The sequence below is a fragment of the Alosa pseudoharengus genome, unplaced genomic scaffold (assembly GCF_046254945.1).
Source record: "Alosa pseudoharengus isolate Yale_2024_CS ecotype anadromous, Long Island Sound unplaced genomic scaffold, YU_APseudo_1.1 YU_APseudo_1.1_scf_10, whole genome shotgun sequence".
Lineage (NCBI taxonomy): Eukaryota > Metazoa > Chordata > Actinopteri > Clupeiformes > Clupeidae > Alosa > Alosa pseudoharengus.
This window is the reverse complement of record NW_027468565.1, coordinates 3,210,042-3,231,602: the sequence shown is the minus strand read 5'-3', so window position 1 is coordinate 3,231,602 and position 21,561 is coordinate 3,210,042. Positions and strand designations below refer to the sequence as shown.

Below are 21,561 nucleotides of genomic sequence, written 5' to 3'. Positions count from 1 at the left end.
TTGTAGCATCATTTGAAAAGCCACCCAGGTCAAAATGAAGAATGGCTGAAACTTCTAATGTCCTCCTCATGTCCACCAATGCCAAACCCAAACAATAGGTGCATCGTTCTCCAAAGGCATTCCATATGACGAAAAAGTCATGTGTGAAAATACGGCCCTTGCGGTCCATACTCACACACAGGACTCACTGAGTTGAAGTGATGATGGGGTGAAGACACAGCAAGCAAACATGGATTTTGGTGAAAAGTGCTGAATTTATTTACAGTGCGAAAACAGTGCAAACAAATAGACTTGACAAAACAAAACAAAATTCAACCAACCGGTTTGTTAAGCACTAGCAGTCACAGTTCTCAACTCTGTATTGTCCAGACTTCTCACACAGCACCTCTCTTTACACACTCTCACCCGACTTCTCTCACCAAAGCCTTGCTTTTAAAGCCAACCAATTAACTAAGGGCCATACCATTATGACTGAGGGGTGGGGGTTACCCAGCTCCCATACAAACAAGATGTGCACAATACATACATTGACAAACTTAAACATACATTGGAAACAAAATTTAACACAGATCACTACTAACTAAATATTCATAATTAAATAATAACACTACAATACCGTTATTTATTCTTGAATTTCACCTTGGGGATCAATAAAGTATCTATCAATCATTAAAATGGGGATGAAAACCACCCCGCACAATCATACACATTTCCCAATCCCCATTCCCAACCAGGGAACAAGTTACCCAATTGCAGGGAGTGATTATAATAGTGAGTATTTGTGTGTGTAGGAGAAATAGTCAGTCTAAATGCTACGGTCAGGCAGTTTGGGGAAAAGGAGGGACTCACATCCCAGGTCGTGCGCTGAAGGACTTCGCTGAGGAGCTTAAGGATGTCTTCACAGACATCTTTAACACTTCCCTGAAGCAAGCCATCGTCCCATCATGTTTCAAAGCTGCCACCATCATACCTGTGCCGAAGAAAACTGCTCCATCCTGCTTCAATGATTACCGCCCCGTGGCACTGACACCCATCATCATGAAGTGCTTTGAGCGGCTTGTCATGTCACACATCAAATCCATTCTCCCCCCCACCCTGGACCCCTTCCAGTTTGCATACCGAGCCAAACGGTCCACAGAGGATGCAATCTGCTCTGCCCTCCACCCAGCCCTCACCCACCTGGAAAAAAGAGACTCATATGTGAGATTGCTGTTTATAGACTTCAGTTCTGCATTCAACACCATAATACCACAACAACTCATCTGCAAACTTGACAAACTGGGACTCAGTACCTACCTCTGCAACTGGCTACTGGACTTCCTCTGTCAGAGGCCTCAAGTAGTACGTGTTGGCAACAATATCTCAAGCAGCATCACACTGAGCACAGGGGCCCCCCAAGGCTGCGTGCTCAGTCCCCTACTCTTCACCCTGCTGACGCATGACTGCACTGCAACCTACAGCAACAACCACATAGTGAAATTTGCTGACGACACAACTCTGGTGGGTCTCATCACCAAGGGCGACGAGACTCAATACAGGTTGGAGGTCGACCTTCTGACCACGTGGTGCAGGGACAACAGCCTCCTGCTGAACGTCAGCAAGACCAAGGAGATTGTTGTTGACTTCCGGAGGTCACACCCAACACCTGCCACTGACCATCGACGGTGCTGTGGTGGAGAGAGTGAGCAGCACCAAATTCCTGGGGGTGCACAACAGTGAAGACCTCTCCTGGACCACCAACACTGCATCACTGGCGAAGAAAGCTCAGCGCCGCCTCTACTTCCTGCGGAAACTCAGGCGAGCAAGTGCTCCACCAGCCATCATGACCACATTCTACCGAGGCACCATTGAGAGCATCCTCTCCAGCTGTATCGCTGTGTGGGGCGGAAGCTGCACTGAATACAACAGGAAAGACCTGCAGCGCATAGTGAACACAGCTGGAAGGATTATTGGTGCTTCACTCTCCTCCCTGAAGGACATTTACACCTCCCACCTCATCCGCAAGGCGACCACAATTGTGAGTGATGCAAGTCACCCAGCTCACAATTTGTTTGATCTACTGCCCTCTGGGAAGAGGTACAGAAGCCTGCGCTCCCGCACCACCAGACTCACCAACAGCTTCATACACCAGGCTGTTAGGATGCTGAACTCTCTCCCACCCCTCCACCCTCAGCTACATTAACACCCTGGACTTTGGACCCACAATGGCTGCCTTGCACTACTCCACTTGCACTACTCCACTTGCACACTTTGCAACTTGTTGTTGTTGTCCTGTTGTCCTGAACACACTTCTGCTGCTCTTACATAACTTGCACCACTATGCCACTTGCATACTTAGGTCAAACAGAACTACCTCAGCCATTTATTGGCCTGACTTTTGCACTATTATATTGACTGTCTACTGTATGCACAATTGCACAATATCAACCCAATTTTTTGCTGCTCTTATTTCTTCATTGTATGTGCCTTCTTATTTACTTTTATATTGTTTACTTGAATGTTATGTTTGTCTGTGGACTTAATTGCAGTCCCTCCAGGATTTCGCGATGTTGCGATCGCAACAATTAACGCAAATTCAGCAAATCCTCCTGAATTCTGGGCGACCTCGCAATTTTGTCCAAACACTGCAACTTTTTCGCAAATTTGGCCAATCATCATGGTTTCCCCGTGAAATTTCACCTACCACAACAGTCCCTCGCGCAGAATATGAGTCAGATGCCACACTCACTTCTGCAGACACCAGAGACTTGTTCACTCCTCTGCAGTTTTGATGACAATAAATAGAAGGCTAACGTTAATGATCTGCTTTACTTGCATCTATCAACCTGGTGTTGCTAACCTGCCTAGGCTATGAAAGTAAGTTAATTAAGGCCTACTTGGTTTACTGACATTTGAGTAGGCTATAATATGCCACCCATTGGCAAACGTTTACACCTGGAGATGTCCTTTTAGCTCGTGTCATGTTTGCTAGCTAGTGGGCTCAATTTGTGTAGTACTAGCAAAATCATAGAAATTAATAACATTGTAAGACATTTACCTCTTCTATGATCCAAGAATGATTTCATACAAGTTATTTTTTAACATTTATTTTAACTAATGACATAGAAAACATCCCGAATTCCATCCACATATCGTAATGCACTATGCAAAGTTATTTCCAGTCATAGCCGAACACAGTGAGATGCAAGTGTTCCAATCCACTTAGAAATGTTATTAGGCTACGCTACTCTCACGTCCTTAAAGTGGCAGGCAGTCAATTAGACTTACACACCACCAATTTAATAACATTAAAGAAAAGTGTAGTCTAATAGTTTAAATCAATATGAAATTACTTGATGGCTATTACTAGATGACTTAGTTGGCTATTAGTAATTATGCAAGAATATCACAGAATATGAATTATTAAAAAGATATGAAGTTAATATGAATTATAAAATATATGAATGTATTGAAACATATGACATGATGCCATCTCTTTAGGGGGCTGTCTTTTTTGGACAGTTCTACGAAAGGTTATAGGCTACTGCTTTGTGAATTACCCCAGTAAAAATATTTACTCAAATAAAGTAGGCCTACTTTGATTTTCTGTAACCCTTACTATTTACCTTTACTTATCTTTTTTAATAAGCATCAAGATCAGTGCAATTTTGGTCGTACTAACCTTAATTACCCTCAATTAAAAAATTCTTTAAAAAAAAAAAAATCGCAACTATTTCTGCAATTTTCACTACCTCTCGCAATTTCTTCGCAACAAACAGCTAAAAACACCGCAACTTCCATCGCAATTTTTTAGAAAAGTTGTCGCGAAATGAGGCATTTTAGATCGCAACAATCACAAAAAATCCTCGCGAAATCCTGGAGGGACTGTAATTGGTAAAATATGTCTTGTCTCCACCGTGGGATAGTGGGAAATGTAATTTGATCTCTTTGTATGTCTTGACATGTGAAGAAATTGACAATAAAGCAGACTTTGACTTTGACTCCCTTTTCATAATATGTCAGGCATCACATTGTCCCCAGAGCAACTTGGGGTTAAGTGCCTTGCTCAAGGGCACAACGGTGGAAGCCGGGAATTGAACCGACAACTTTCAGGCTACTGCACGCTTGCCCAGCTCCTTAACCACTACACTACCATCACCCTAGTTCAAACATAAACATAAAACATTACATAAACTTTTCTCTTTTGTCATTGTGTGTGATGCCATTGAAACACACTTTCGGACATGGAATAAATAATTACATTTTGCCTGTTAACCGAGCTAGTTAGCTAACGTTAGCACAATAAACTGAAAGTGAATGGGAATGGCTAGTGATGTTCACTAGCTAGGTAGCTGCTAAGGACTTTGGTTAAACTTGTACATTGTTGCAGACTAACCGGAAAATATAGGCGCAAGCGGCAATGGCGGGCCCGAGCACCTGCGGGCCGCAACCCGTGACATGTCAGAATCCAACTAAGCATCGATGTGGTGCATTTGTGAAATGTACATATTTGATGCGTGTGCTACTTGTTTTTGTATTTTATTTTCTGCCACATTTACTTGCTTGGCCAGGTGGGGGCGCAATGCAAGGCAGGCCCATTGGGTGTCATCATAATCATTATATGATGTGATCTGGGAAAACCCGTCGGATGTCGCGTGCTGGCACGTTTCGAGGAAATAGTAAAAATAGGTCGATTGTCATTTATTTGGCAAAATTGTGTTTTCATTAAATAATTACTATATAACATCTTGTCTATAATTCCTAAAAATATCAGGAATTTCACTAGTTTTATACATTAAAAATGTATTTATATTGGCCAAAGCTGTCTGAAAGATCATCTAGAACTACATTTGAAACCACGAACGGGGGAGGTGCATACAAAATCTCCCATAACTTGCTTTGCCAGGCTAGCAGCTACAAAGACGGTTCACCAATCAAGGCCATAAAGTAACCACACGAATGAAGTCATATCATATCAATGCTCATGTTCCCGCCATATATACATTGTAACACTGTGATATGTTTTGATAAACCTAACGTTAACGTTATGTGAGGATGTCAGTCTTGAGAGAGAGAATGGCGGAGCTCAAGAGAAGGGAGTCAGGTAGCTGCTCACTTAATTGATGCTGCACGTCTCAATTTGCTAAATCCTGGCGATGTCAATGCCCTGAACGAGTCCGATGAAGGTAAGCTAGCCATGCTATTCTTAATGTTAGATACAAGGTGCTTGCTATTTTAAATGACCAGTGTGAGACTTGTTATCAAAAACCTACAAGGTAACGTTACGATTAAAACATCCAGAGACTGCACTAGTAATAAAATAACAATAAAATGTTGTACTTAATTTTAAAATGTCATCCCCCTCTGGTTATCTCCTTGTGCAATGATAACCGTGATGTAGGTTAGCCTAGTGCTATTCCTGACAGGCTAACTTAGAAAGTTCCCTGGAAGATCAGGGTTGTTCGTTCAGAGTAACTTTATCCATCACCATTTTCCCGTTAGCTGCTATACATTTCTTTTGAATGGCGACACGAAGGCTTAAAACTAAAACTTCAAGTTAAAGCCACAAACTATGGCTGGTTATGCATGTAAGTCCAGCTGACGTGAGTTTAAAACGGAGACTTAACAACGTTAATGTTTGCGATATGCAGACTGTAGCATTAACGTTAGGTTAATACACTTGGTTGTTCCATGCTAGTGACATTCAAGGCTGTGCATTACTGATGGTGAGCCTGCATGTTCATTTTTTTTATTTATTAGTAGGCTACATCTTAACATAACGTTAACTTTTGGTCGCACCTTGTCAACCAACATAATCTAATCATCATGATGATGATTGTTGTTTTGAGTAATAATAGTAGTACTACTATAGTAGTAGCCTACACATGTCTTATGGGCATAGGCATATTGCAATGGTGAAATACTTGTGTGATGGATTCTTAATGTTGAATATTAGTAATAATGTAGTTCAGCCTTTTTTATATAATACATGTCTTACAGTTATTCATTCTTCCTCATTTCAGATGATGACCATCCCATATATATTATTGAAGATGTAGCAGAGATACTACCACCAGTTCCACATCAAGAAGATAATGGTGATGTGCAAGAGTTTGTATGTGCATGCAAATACATTAACGGTCATCCATGTTCAACACGTTTCATGCAAGAGGAGCTGCAGAAGAAGGAGCTGCTGTAGTTTTCGTAGGAAACAGTCAAAATAACTGTGTGATGTACTCACACAGAGTTACAGAGGCTAGAATATAGTTTTTTCTTTCTGACCACATTTCAGTTGATATCCCTTAGAAACACAACTGAGCCCTAGCACCAGGTCTTGTGAGGCTGTGTGCAAAAGTAGATCAATATAGAATGAAAATATAAGTGCTTTAGACCAGCCTTTCTCAAACTTCTTTGACCTGAGGCCCGGTCATGGCAGACTTTGGGGTCATAGGGCCCACATACACGCCCCCCTTTATCTTTAAACCTGTTTTTCTCAAAATTCCGTTTCATAAAACCATGTTAATAAGCTGACTTCAGATCATGATAACATTTGTTACAGACATGCTATGAAAAAAAGGAAAGAGATTTGAAAAGAGATTGAAAACAGCTTTAAGATGGTATCAGAAGTTGGTCAAATTTCACCATGTGATGGGTTTTCCCAGATCGCATCACATATATATTAACTTGAGAAATTTCAGATCATTCATTTTAAGCAAAGAACATTTCTGATACACTTTTTGGTTGGCCAGATGGTGGCAGGAGCTATGTTAGGCATGGAAATTACACATGCGGATATCATCACAATAATGATATCAAAAATGTTTGTAAACTTTCAGATCAATCACTTATGGCATTGTCCATTTCTGGCACATTTCCTGCTTGGCCAGGTGGTGGCACTATGCCAGGCAGGCCCATTGGGTGTCTAGAGATCATCATAATCATAATATCTATTAACCTGTTAAGTTTCAGACCATTTATTCAAAGCATAGAACATTTCTGGCACATTTCATGCTTAGCCAGATGGTGGCGCTATGCTAGGTATCTGAATTACACATGTGAATATCATCACAATAATGATTTCCAATAATGAACTATGCCAGGCAGACCAATAGGGTTTCTGGATATTCTCTTAATCATAATATCTATTAACCTGAGAAGTTTCAGACTGTTCATTCAATGCACTTTGACTTTATGGCACATTTCCTGTTTATGTGTAAGATATTAAAATCATAACATATTACAACATATCAAAAATCCCTTCGCGATTTAACATCAGCGTCATCTTGCCAAATATTTGCCAAATTTCACATGAATCTGACAAACCGTCTAGGAGGAGTATGTTCAAATCTATCACGTGACATCAGTGTTCTTGTCATTCTTTCTGTTGCCAGTGGGTGGCACTATGCCAAATATGGATTATGGGCTTGTGAATATTGTCAATACCATGGTATTCAATAACCTGTTAAATTTAAAACATTGCAAGCCATGCATGGTGAATTAAGACACATTTATTGTTTTTGTGGAAGGGTATCAAAATTCATAGTTTCACCATTTCGTCAAATTACAACATATCAAAAAAGCTTCTCCATTTAGAATCAGAAGCATATTGGCATCATGTATACCAACTTTCACATGAATCGGAGCAACCGTCTAGGAGGAGTATGTTAAAATTGATCATGTCCACAACACACAAAATCTCAATTACCTCACTTATTATTATTGTATTTGTATTGTAATTGTATTGCACAATTATTGTACATACGAAAGTAGTTGATCTTGGGGACATACACACACCTACCAAATTTGGTGTGTCTAGCTAAAAGTATGTGCCAACCACTGGAACAATCACCTAAGGGGGCGCTACTGAGTCCCTGGGCCACACCCAGGGCCAAGCCTTTATGCCTGTGTAGCCATTGTGATACCAGATGTGTGTGCCAAATTGCAAGACTTTTCATCCATGTTAACCAGCTCAAAAATAGCAAAAAGGTGAACAAATAATAATAATAATAATAATAATAATAATAATAATAATCCTTTCAAAAACAATAGGGTTTCGCACCGTCCCGGCCTCGCGCACCATCGGTGCTCGGGCCCTAATAACATACATTCAACAACGTTGTGGTAGTCTGCTAGTTCTACCAAAACTATGGTAGGTTAGTTTATCAACTGTCTCTGGGTAGAGCCTTTGAACAGGTGGCTGTGCACAAGAGCTTTGCTGAGACAGTGACAGATCACGAACAACGTTATTTTTTCTCTTTATTTGTTTCGTTGGAAAATGCAATGCCAATGTCGGAATGTTAGGAAGACATGTAGGTTGTAGAAAATGGGTTCATAACTTACATCGCTGAATGTAGGGAAATTCAGCAGATGAATCCAAGAAAGTTTTTCTTTGCATGCCAAAGACGGCGCTGTATTTCACAAATGTCCCTAGCCGGCCACCGATATTTTAACATGGCACACGTAGATGGAGCATTTATAAGCGCTATGTATATGTAAATGCCGATTTCTAAGCCCATAGCTATGCTTCAAATTGGTGGTGGTGGTAATTAAACATGAATGAGGCCATATTTATGAATAGGAAATGTTAATATTGCTAACAAACAACTGAAAATGTTCCACACGGTCCCTTTGAAAGTCTAAAAACTGTTATTGCAATGCTCTGAAATACATGGTTGCTTAAGTAGTGAAGCTATTAGACCTGGGGTAACATATTTTCCTGATCAGTGACACAGAAGGTGAAGAGGAATTAGTTTTTACAGCTGCCCTGAAAGTCGATGCAGTAATCTTGCCACTCCTCTGTTCGAACCAGATGTTAGACTTTGATTGGGCACGAGTCTCTTCTTCCACAATGTCACTCTGAAAATACAACAACTGAACTGTCAGCCTTCCAAATTAGCCTACACTGTGTATGTTTCCTGAACTATTAACTACTTTACCTGTTCTTTGGTTACGGTTATTTGGGCAATCAGAGTTTATGCTCTCTCCTGCAACTCTGCTAGTAGGCTAACTTCTCTTGCATGCTTGGTGTACAGCTGTGGCAGGGTTTGTGGCAGATTTAGCGTGATGACTTTGGGGACATATGAGGTCTCTCTCTGACTACAGAGAGAAACGCTGGTTTCAGGATCTTTCCCTCTTGTGTATGGCACTCGGACAGGTTTTTATGTAGTGCTGCTACCTCTTGTGGAGTAAGGGGTGGGATTACAGGTAGCATTGCATCCCTAGAGCTCTGCTTTTTGACACGCTGAGAGTTGTTAAACACGATGTCTTTCCCTTCTTGATATGGCAACCTTTTTACTGATTCATCACTTGTTGTTGACCATTTGCATTTCTTCCATGTCACTGACGCCTCCTCATCAGTAGCACTATATTGCCATACTTTAAGAGTGTAGCGGATACATGGGAGCAGCACTCCCCAAACCCTGCTGTGCAGTTGCAGTGAGCTACTACACCATCCACCAGCCACTACACTATCCTTCCTGACCACAATCCACGGCTTTAATTGGGGGTCATTGAGCCTTTGAGAATGATTTACCTGTAATATGATCATGACACTTGGTCAAGCTTTTTATTTCTAGGATAGCCTTATCCCTCTACTGTAATGTATGGCTAAAATTGTTAGCAATGATCATAGACTACACTTTAGCTGTTGCTAACGGTAATGTAAACTAACTTGAAGTGCCTCTCTCTTACCCTCGCAGAAATGATTGCGCAGTTCTTATGTGCCGGTAGTTACCACATTTGTAGACAAGACATAAATTCCGGACACAGTCCACTTGTATCCTTCTAGACTTTTATACGACTTCAGTGAGTCACAGAAATAGGACGAATGGAAGTTAATTAAATAGTTGTAGATGTCTGGGTAACCGAGCGCTGGCAGGGCTATCGACAAGTTGTCCTCTATGTTTTTAAAAAGTACACCTGGGGCATTGTACAGATCGCTAATATTCAATCGGTTTAGCTTTCTTATGGAGTTGATTTCAAATGGAGTAAAATGTGTAGTGTATTCTGACACCCTAAACCTACTCTCATCAGTCTCTGTGAAATTCTCGCCATTCATTTTTTCGTTAATGGCGGCGTAAACAAATTACGTAACCGATAGAACTTAACTACTGGAACTGAATAACGCATTACGCCACTGACCAAGAGAAACCTGGTCAGAAATCCATGGCGAGTTGTTTATATGTTATTTTGAGAGCATCTAATCCATGAACACGCACCAGCACACATCCATTTCCAATTAAAATAAAAATATTACGAAATACATCTCACAATGAGTAGTTATTCACCATCATTTGCAAATTGGTAATGATGGATAAAAGTGATTAAGCAAGATACGAGAGGCAAATATGAAGCACAGCTGAAGACGCACCATCACAAGATGTAAGCATGCAACTGTTCTTAGGTTTTTTATTCAGTCATTCGAACATTATTGGGGTAAAAACAAAACTGTCACTTCCTTAGGCTACATAAACAGCGCTCATCACCGCACGTCCCTGCCGCTAATTGCGTGCCCACAGCTGAACCACAAGCGCACCTGAACGGAGTTAACCAATTGCAACATTAAAAAGAATCAAAGTTTAGCGATCATAATCTACATGAAAATAAGATGTCAACAAGCAGCGACATACACTAGGCCTAGTAGTACTCCACTATTTACTGCATCTCTAGTTTTAGTAAAGCATGGTTTAGTGGAATACTCAGACACACGCACACACACAAGCATGCACACGCACACACACACACACACAAATGCACCTAAACAAACACACACACACAATTACCCTATATACACAAAAGCAAAGACACACATGCACACACTCATTTACATACACAAAAGTTGCAAGAGTTGGGGATGGAGGAGGAGATGGAGACAAAAGCTGCTTTCAGACATACGTGTAAGTCTGCATGTTCTGCACATGTCAAGACATTGGGCTGTATATCTGAACAAACATATCTTGACATTTGGACTCCAAACAAGGCGACTCTTACACTACTTCCTTCCAAGTATTTTCGGCGGACATTATGTAAATGAGCTCATATCTGAACAAAGCGATGAACATGCTGGTAGGATTCACACCACGTGAGAGGGCATGTTGATTCAACACACTTCTTTCAACGCGCACTGGCAAGGGAGAGCACTCAGCACACGCGGAGCGTGTGTGTGGCTTTAGGGGCTGAAGCCCCGAATCTTTTTTCAAAAGTCCCGAATCTTTTTTTAGTGTTTTAAAAATAAGAGACAACTCTCATTTCCAGTATAACTTCCCCTCGGTTTCTCTATAAATGTCACAAAATGCTCTATTACTGAGCAAATATATCCCTTATTTTCAAAACCCAATATTGAAAAATAATTTGACTTGTTACAGGTCTCTGGGCTATCCGCCTATCGAACCCTTATACGTTCTATAGAATAGCAGTCTATCTATGCATCAAATAGTGTTCCAAAAAGCCTCTGTCAGAAGTCTGTCAGTCTGTCACCTTTACAGTCTGTGATAATACACTTTGTGTACGTGTTGTTATGGTCATTATGGATATTAGACATTTTTTCAAACGATCAGTGAGCGACAGCATCGCCCAGTTGACTGGCGGATGTTGTTGTTTCAGGTTGGTGATTTCACGTTAAGAGCTTTCAGTCAGTTAGGCTACTTGGCTAGCTCCCTAAATGCTTAACGTTAAAGCTCCTTGTTCATCAGCGGAAAAGGCAAATTCAGTCTGTACTCTCATAGGCTAGCTAAGCCTACTGCAGAATAAGAAGAAACAGTGGCAATTCCAGCTCCCAAAACAAAGTGATCCTCATCTTGTAATAAATTAGGCTACACTGTTTTGAAATGTCAGAAAACCCATTAACAGTTATCTGCCCATGTCAACTTTTCAGTGTCACATGTTGCACAAAAGAATGTTACAGTTAATGTCAACTGTTAGCCTACCTTAAAACCTTGCTGATATGCTATCCACCACAGATCTTATAATCTAAGAGTCCACATAAATATTAAAGACATGTTATGTTGTTTGTTTAACTGGGATTTTTTTAAATTAAATTATTATTAATGGTCAATCTGGAAAACAGCATAATTTTGCGAGGTCCTCGTTAGGTTTCATCCACTCTAAACAAACCTGCAGGCAGGCGAGCTAGCTAGCAAACAGTTTTGTTGTTAGTTTATTTGACATGCTATGTCGGTGTCACATCTGGTGGAAAACAAAACCCACATAATAGGAGTAGGATTAATCATGTGAAATTATCCCGATTAAGTATCTTATTTGGCTGGACCACTTTCTGTCCATGCACAGCATTTTTCTGGACTGTTTGCAGTTTTGGCTGCCTAACTAATTATTAACAAAAAAAAAACATTAATGATATATTGAGAGGAGCAGTCTAGGCTATTTCAAGCTCAAATGTACTTTGTTCATGGGTTTCATCAGGTCCCTTTCTATAAGTGCATTAATCAAACATTCATAATCTAGGTGTTTGATTTTATTTTATGTAAAGGGACCTGATGAAACCTATGAATAGTCTTGCTAAATTACTAAATTAATATTTGTTAATAATTAATAATTTAGAAACGCCTATGTCAAGACGATGATGCATTCCTTCTTAAATTGTAACACCCTTGTATCATGATGACTGGCCATACTGTAATTATATCATAATGTATGTTATAGTATAAGATATTATATATTTGTCACACAGATGAGATCAGGGAAGAGGAAGCTTCACAGCAAGGGACAGCAGGGGGAACAACAGTATATTTAGGGACTCCAGAAAGTGACCAAATCAGGGAAGAAGAGGAGGATGCAACTTCAGAGCAAGGGGCAGCAGGTGGAACAGCAGGGTGTGATTAAGGGATTCCAGAAATGGCCCAGAGCAGGTTCTTCTCCCACAATATCCCTTCAGTCAGTTTGGAGCTCAACAAAGAGCATTCAACAAAAATTGGTTTGAGCAGTTTAAATGGCTGGAGTACTCTGTAGCCAGAAACCCAGCATTTTGCTTTTCATGTCGCATCTTTGGAAAGCAGAACATCCAAACCAACAAAGATGCCCTCAGTGGCTCTGGGTTTTCCAATTGGAAAAGGGCTTTGGATACCTTCAGAGAGCATGAGAAGAGCTTAAAACAGGTTAAAACAGCCAGCGTAGCAGAGATCTCAGAAAGGCGGCAATACCTTTGCCGAATTTCAGCTCTGAACAGGAGTCAAGCCAGAATCAAGGCAACTTTCTCGAATTCATGAAGTTTCTTAAAAAATTTGATCCATTCTTGTAAAGCTATACTCCCCCTTCACATACCACCTATCTCTCTCATTTTTCCCAAATGAAATGATTAGGAGTGTTTCACAAGAGATCACAGGAAGCATAATCAACCAAATTAAAAGAGCCAAGATGTATGCTGTAATGGTAGATGAGGCCAGAGATACACACAGAGCGGTCTGTGTGCGTTTTGTGACGCAAGAAGGCAGAGTTAAGGAATCTTTACTTGGGCTACAGAAACTGCAAGGGTTTGATGCAAAGTCTATAACAGATGCCATTGAGGGACTGTTACAGCCGTGCACCTTGGGTGATCTGCTGTGTGTTGGCCAGTCCTATGATCAGGGGCGTAGCAAGCGTGGGGGATGTGGGTGTTATAACGCACACACTTTTCCTGGAACACGATTCTATCCCCAACACTTTTTGTCAGATTAAAACGAAAGTAAAATATGGAAATAAACGCTCACGTAAAAAGTCGGAACCGTATGTCTAATAAGGGTGAATAACGCACACACAGAGGTCTGTTGATTTGATTGAACGGTCATCCAGCCAATCACATCAAGTTAGCGTCAGTGAATAACCCGAGCCGCTCTGATCAAATTCAAAGTGTGCATCTTTCAAGGCTGCTTGAGTCTGCATTATAAAGTCTGCAGTGATCAGATTTGAGGTAGAATTGAAATGATAATTGTTACCACATTATGCTAATTTAGTAAACCAAAATTCACTGTCTGTCTGACAGTTTTTGTCACAATGTAGAAATGCACGAGTCAAAGTGAAAGCGGGGGTGCGCGCACCAAGGCCCTTGGCTACGGTTCTCAGAGCATTATTCTCTGTCTATGATCTGCAGCTTTTCTCAAACTATGGGCCTCCTCAACAATTAGCTTACTGTTCCACGTAGCCGCGAAATTAAGTTATGCCTGGTGCTTCACGTCTGATAATTTGCAGCAAGATTGAATGGTATGGAACAGCGGACTGAAAGAAAGATAGGCTAAAAGTTTCCCCAATCAGAAATAGCCTTCTTATTAATTTGGTGTCATCAACTATATAGACATAGCCCAGCCAGGCCAGCACATATACGTCTCCAAGACGCTTGGAAAAGATCTGAACAGCTTACATCGCGTTCCATTTAGAACATCTTATTGATCTTACAAACGTCGGACTCGGCGGCATTTCACTGTCAATGTGTGTCGTTCTACCACTGGAGATCTCAATGTCTTAAATACGATCGCGTTCCATTTAGAAGATCTTATTTTGATTTTACAAACAGCGGCGTCAAGACACATTTGAGTTCTACATCTGAGAACTAGGATTTCCAGCATGTAGAACTCAAAGAACGCTTATGAGCGCTCATGCAATGTGTGCGTCCCTGCAGCAAGTGAAAGGTAACGTGGGCTACAACACTAGTTTAAACAACAACGTGGCTTCCTGTAACTATTATTGAAAACAGCATAGAAACTGCTAATCAATCTTTAAACTGACATTAATTAAGCTGGCAATATGCAACACAATTTGTTCCCTTTGCATATGTTTGGGTAGACTTAAAACGTTTTTGAATTTGAGCTTACAGTTCTGTCATTATTCTGTGTCCTTTACATTTATACATAGGTATTATATTAATAGTCCAGTGATACCTCGAAATTAGGCTGTTGTCTGTTAGGCAATTTATTGTAGCCTGCTAACCATATGCACAAAACATAATTTCTGAAATTATTTCTTCATTTATAACATGAGATATGTCTCCATGTAGGGTTGTGTCAAATAGTGAAGTGATAGCAGGTAGATAATGTAGGCCTACATGTCACATAAGCCACACAAATGAGGGGCCCTGCTTGTTCTGTCCCTCCCAAACTGCATTAAAATGGTGTATTTAGCAATCAGAATTTTAAAAAAGTTTCGGGGGAGAAACTCCCGGATACCTGCCAATATAGTCCGCACCCCTCTCAGAAAATACTTACAACGTCCCTGTAGGGAGTTATTTACAATTTGGCCGGATTGTTTCACTTCCCTATCCCACATCCCCCACACTTTTAAAAAGCTTGATACGCCTCTGCCTATGATGGTGCATCTGTCATGAGTGGAGCAGTGGGGGGGTGCAGGCTCGCTTCAGAGAGCGACACCCTGAAGCAGTGTGCAATGCTATTCACACGAGCTGAACCTCGTCCTGTGTTACATGCAAGGCAATCCCAGAAGCCTCTGCATTCTTTGAGCTTTTGGAGAGTGTGTACACTTTTTATAAGCAACTCCCTTGTGAACTACAACAAGTTTATGGAAATCCAAAACAGCTTGGATTAAGGTCATCTGAAGTTATATAGCTCTCCACAACAAGATGGGCATGCCAGGTGAGGTCAGTCAATGCTGTCCTGAAATCCCTCCCTGCCATTTTAACATGTCTCAACACAATGGACACAACCATGGCTCTAGGCATCCGGTCAAAGCTTTGTAAACCAAACACGCTCTTTATGCTGGTGATGTTCTCCAAACTCCTCGGCATAACTGAAGGTCTGCACAGATATCTACAGGGGGAAAGTATTGACTTGGGCAAAGCTGTCCAGTACAAGATGGCAGTCCATCAAATGTTGACGGAGCTCCAAACAGAAGCTAGTGCTGAAGAGGTGTTCAAGAGGGCCATGGCCTTATGAGAGAAAAAACGACATCCAGATCCCTGTTGGTCCCAGGCAAAAGCAAAAAAAGATTTGAAGGTTTTGTAGTGATTTGTAAAGCCTGCAACCCAACCTCAGAGACCTTTCTCTGTGAAGATGCTCTCATTAGCCTTGCCAGCCATTACCAGATTCAATTAAGGTCAGAAGAACTTCTGGTGGCTAAAAGTTTCATCAAGAGAAAGATGGAGAAAGAGGCTATCCCTGACACTGCCACTGTGATCCAAATGTTGGATGCAGATATGTTTCCCACTTTGAAGGCTGTGTTCGAAGTTGGCCTGACAATTCCAGTCAGCAGCTGCAGCTGTGAACACACTTTCAGTGCCTTACGCCGTCTTCACACATGGTTAAGGAGCACTATGGGCCAAGAAAGACTCAATGACCTGGCCGTTATGTCAATTGAAAAGGAACATCTGGATTCCACAAGGCATGATAATGTTATTGACAAATTTGCTCAATTGAAGACACGTTGGTACAGCCTTATGTTGCCACCACAGTAGAAAAACCCCAATAGAAAATGAGAAAACGCTTTTGTCAGTTTTTAATGATAGCATGTGTCCAAGAAAGGCATGTGGAATCATATCTTATGCTACATTTTGCATAAATTACATTTTCTGTCTTTGCATTAAATACTTCTGTTTTTTGCATTTTACTATTACGTTCTCTGTCTATCTTTTTAATGGTAATTAAAATGTTGGGCCACACTAAGACAGATTTAGTTTCAATGTTTCAAGGCAGCAGGAGGAAGAGATAATTTGGTGGATCAAGGTGTACAATGAAACAAACAGGGATACATAACCGGTAAACTATGAAGCAAGTCACGCGTAACTTGGCTTTCTTTGTATGATGACTTGACAAACCCTGATCTAGTGATCTGAGGTCATTTGTACTAGCTAACAATGCACTTCATTTCTCAGCTTATAAATACCACCTAGTGGTTAATAAATGCAACAGCATGAATAGTCTAATACTTAAATACAAAATCCACCACATGTTAATCACCACATGTTAAATGCCAAAAATTCTGTAATCCTCATGTAAGCCCTTTCTACAATCAGTGAGTCGCCTGCTAGTGAGAGTTTTATGGTTATGGGATTTGGCAGACGCTTTTGTCTAAAGCGACATACAAATAAAAACAATACATTGGTCAAATGAATAGTGAATAGTTTTCAAATGTTTGTAAGACTACAATAAGGAGAATAGCAATAATAAACAATAATGTCAATTCAAACAATAGCTTAATGAAAATAAACAAATACTATAATATACAAACCATAAGAAACGCTTAATTAACTAAGTACATGCTGAACAGAAATTAACAGATATTGCCTCTTGAAAGACCCAAAACTAGTTTCACATTTTTTAAGTCTCAATGTGTCCATTAGTTTACACAAAATTCACCAGAAGTCATTATTTAAGGGTTTTTTTTTCAAAAGGCTGATTTAGTGATGCCTTTTATATGGTTGTTAAAGTTAAGATCACAGTCAATAATGACACAAAGATTTTTTTACAGAATCCTTTGCTTTAAGCCCTTTGGTTTTAAGAAGAGTGCTAACTAATCCTTTCGTCCTTTTTGCCAAATATATTTACTTCCGTCTTGTCCTTGTTCAGCTGAAGAAAGTTATGAGACATCCAGTTGTTAATTTTTTGATGCATTCACAGAAAGAGTCAAGAGGACCATAGTCATTTGGTGATAGAGCTAGGTATTTGGGTTTTGTCAGCTTAACTGGGAAGAAATCTGATTGCTTTTGACTATTTGTCCAGGTGAGAGCATATAGAGATTGAACAAATGTTACGTTTAACTCTAGTTAGTTTGATAATATTGCTATTACGTCGAGTAAGTTCATAACTTGATTAAGCGATAACATGATTCAGTAGGTAAGTTATATTACGTTACGTAGAATGTTTCTAGGGTTGTGTGCCGTGGCGATGGTAGTGCTAAGCCTTCACACTCAAATTGTCAGCCGCCTTTCATAGCTGGCCTGACGAGGGAAATGGCCTTCTATGGCAAACAGTCACTGGCTGAAACTTAGCCTTCGTTTTGAACTACGTTTATATGAGTGGTAGGTTGTGGCGTAAAATGACTTGATTATAGGCTTAGCTGTTAGTTTGTTGTTCAGTTGAACATATTTATCTAACAACCGTGTCTTTTTCCCCCCTTTTATTTCTGTTAGGTGCCGCTTCACTCTGCTACTGGAGGATCAGGCTGACTGCAACTGCTATGAATACTAGGCCTACTGAATGGATGGCAGGAAAGCACAGCACACGTGAATTTCTAGGTGAGGAGTGAATAAATGCACTTGCTTAACTGATAACAAGTTGTCAATGGTTATTTATGCAAGCTTGTGTAGCCTAAACCAGACATACCTAGGCCTAAGGTCCAAGTACAGATGAGCGGAGCGGGTGTGTGTGTGTGTGTGTGTGTGTGTGTGTGTGTGTGTGTGCGCGCACATGCGTGCATGAGAGAGAGCACAGGACAAGCAGAAGCCGTGTGTCAGTGCCACTGCATAGGCCTGTTAACTAACGAAAGAAGATCATATCTACATAGAAACAAAATAGAAAGGTATAAGAATCATTAAATGTTTACAAGGCTGGAAGTTCAACAAATATAGGCCTACTAATGAAGTTAAATATATACTAAATATTATACTAAATAGTTAAATAAAAAATATTTCATTCATCAATCATATTCAATCACCTAATGCCATCATAACATAGGCCTGGGCACCAGGAAAGAACAGCTTATGTTTAATTTACGTAATTTTGTGTTGGTCATACTATAGAATGATATATTGCTTGTCTTTGTTGAATAAGACAGAAGATAAAGAGTTTAAAATAACTGCATATCGCATCGCAATCGCAATATTGGTGAGAAAAATTGCAACTGAAATACCATTGAAATCACGTTGATCTTTAGTTTGGTGGTAATTTCAACATTGTTTCAATATTCATTTTAGTGGAAATACCACTGAAATCCCATTGATCTGTAGTTCGAATTTCAAAGTTGCTTCAATATTAATGAAGTGTGCAAAAGTGATGTAGCCTAGAATCAATGTTGCAGTGCGACGTTGATTCAATGATTTTAACATTGACAAAGTAATCTTGATTTAACACAGATTCAATTACTAATTGTTACCTGGATGCAGAATGAGCAGTCACCAACACCAACTGAAAGCCCCGTTCTGCAGGTAGCCTATTGCATTGCATACAATTAGGCTTTCTCTCAACTACATTTTCCAAAGGCCAGCTTTCGTGCTTGTGTCACAACTTCAGAACGGCTTGAGGCACATGCTTCAAATTTGGTTTGAACATTTGTATGGACTCAATGATGAAGTAAAGGTCAAACCCACCTTGAGCGTGATATCTCAAGAATACCTGACACACAAGGTTTTTATGGTACAAGGGTTTGTATGAACTCAAAGATTAAGTGATTCAATATTTGTTTGTTTTTTCAGGAATCTCCCCACCAACATTAAGCCAGCAGCTTTCCATCCACTATTGTAATTCCTTTGGCATTACATTTCTAGTTTAAGACCATTAGTCATTCGTCATTTAGCTATTGCAGAAAATTAAAAAGAAATGGGCAGTTCAGTATTTTACAGCCCTGATAACATGTCAATGTTTCCCAGAGCCCGAGGTGATGTTTTGTAATGCCTATTTTTGACCACACATGAAAGATATTCAGTTTATTATCATACAGAACTAAACCTCATCCTTAAATTTCATCATTACTAGTAATTCCATATGAACTCCAAGATACTGCCGTTTACTTACAGACTTATAACCACAAAAACGGTGGATTATTAGGGTGATGAACTATTAAGCACGTCGTGGGTTGTTATGAGTTGTGCTTTCTCACAAGAAAAATTAACTGCTTACCTTGTTGCCATTTCTTCATCAGTTATATCAGTGTCCATTTTGGACATTTCCTCTTCATCATTAACGTTCTGACTTCTTACGGTCATCAATTTCTGTATAAGAAAATATTACATTGTTTCACATCCCTTTCACATACAAAACCAATTACCGTATTTTCCGGACTATAAGTCACATCAGTCAAAAAATGCATCATGAAGAGGAAAAACCATATATAAGTATATTTATAAGTATATAAATTCATTTCACAAAAACCAAGAACAGAGACTATGTAACTGGACACATAGACGCCAAAAAGATTGAGAATTCTACCGGGAATGTTGAAGATGGATAAAGCAGTGAAATGAGGTGAGCTGGGCAATAAGGCGATGGCCAATTTACAAAAGATTCACTGAAAAAAATGCTGATGTGGTACATGAAAATGTAGCTAGAAATGTGGAGAATGCAATGCAATCAAGCATTTTGGGCATGTGGAGGCATGGAGTGAATGCCTGCAAGCTGAGGTGAGCTGGAAGGCAGCCAACGAGAGCCCGACGGTAATTGTAAAACAATTTACAAAAGATTCACCGAACAAAAATGATGATGTGGGTACATGAAAATTTAGCGGAAAATGTGGAGAATGCAATGCAATCAAGCATTTTGGACATGTGGAAGCACGGAGTGAATGGCTGCAAGCTGAGGCGATAACGAAGGCAGCCAACGAGGGCCCAATAGTAATTGTAAAGCAATTTACAAAAGATTCACTGAACAAAAATGATGATGTGGTACATGAAAATTTAGCTAAAATGTGGAGAATGCAATCAAGCATTTTGGGCAATGTCAACGCACAATCTGGCTGCAGAGCAAATGCTCGGCAGGCTACCCCCGAGAGAGCGAGAGAGAAAAAAAGATGCGCTTTTAAAAGAACGTGCAAACTTTCAATGATGCTATAGGCTACTAAGGACTAGGCCTACCCTTATTTTAGTGACTGTTAACATGTCTTTCTTAACCAGTATGGACATATAATCTGAAAAGGCAAGTTATTCAACTCACACAGAATGTGACCAGACGTCCTGGTTTAACCGGGACAGTCCCGATTTTGAGTTGCGTGTCTCGATTCCCGACAAAAGCCTGAATGGGAATGTTTAGGAGACAGACTATCGTAAATCCTCAAATTAGTTTTATTTACACTGCAAAAAACTGCTTATCTAATAAAATCTAACCAAGATTATTAGTCTTATATCAAGATAAAACAACAAGATATTGTTTTCAGTATAAAGAAACTTACCTAGCGCTTTCTCGTGAAATCATTTGACTTAATTTAAGAAAAGTTTGACTTATTTTAAGACATCTCATTCTGAAATCAAGCACATTTTTCTGCCAGTGTGTTAAGCAAATTTGTCCTAAAAACAAGCAAATTTGTCTGCCAGTGCATTAAGTAAATTTGTCTTGATAAGACTCCTTAAAATAAGTCAGTCTTCTTAAATTATGTCAAAATTATCTTTCGAGAGAGCACTAGGTAAGTCTTTTCATACTAAAAACAATACCAAATAGATTTTTTGATCTTATTATAAGATTAATAACACTTGGTTAGATTTCATTTTCTGCAGTGTACTTAGGCTGTGCAAAGCACAGTACCTTTATTTGGGGCCGGCTTGTATTCGAGGCAGGCCTTTATTTCTTACGTGGTGCGTTTTATTGTGAGACATGCATTTTGTTTGGAGCGGCATAACTATGGAAGAATATTAGACTCAAATGTTTTGTACGTGTGTATCACATTTTGAAACTGTAGAAATTATTTGTAACTGTAAAAATGACCTGTACAAGTAATTGTCAA

The 21,561-nt window shown here is 39.9% G+C and overlaps 1 protein-coding gene across 1 annotated transcript in view; it reads right to left on the bottom strand.

The window, feature by feature from the left end:
- The window catches only part of mphosph6 (M-phase phosphoprotein 6), a 55,749-nt gene that overhangs the window by 1,426 nt on the left and 32,762 nt on the right, over positions 1-21,561 (bottom strand). Inside the window, exon 4 of the mRNA XM_076302856.1 lies at positions 19,749-19,840. Coding sequence (XP_076158971.1) covers positions 19,749-19,840 — 92 coding nt within the window. The remainder of the gene's footprint in view (positions 1-19,748; positions 19,841-21,561) is intronic.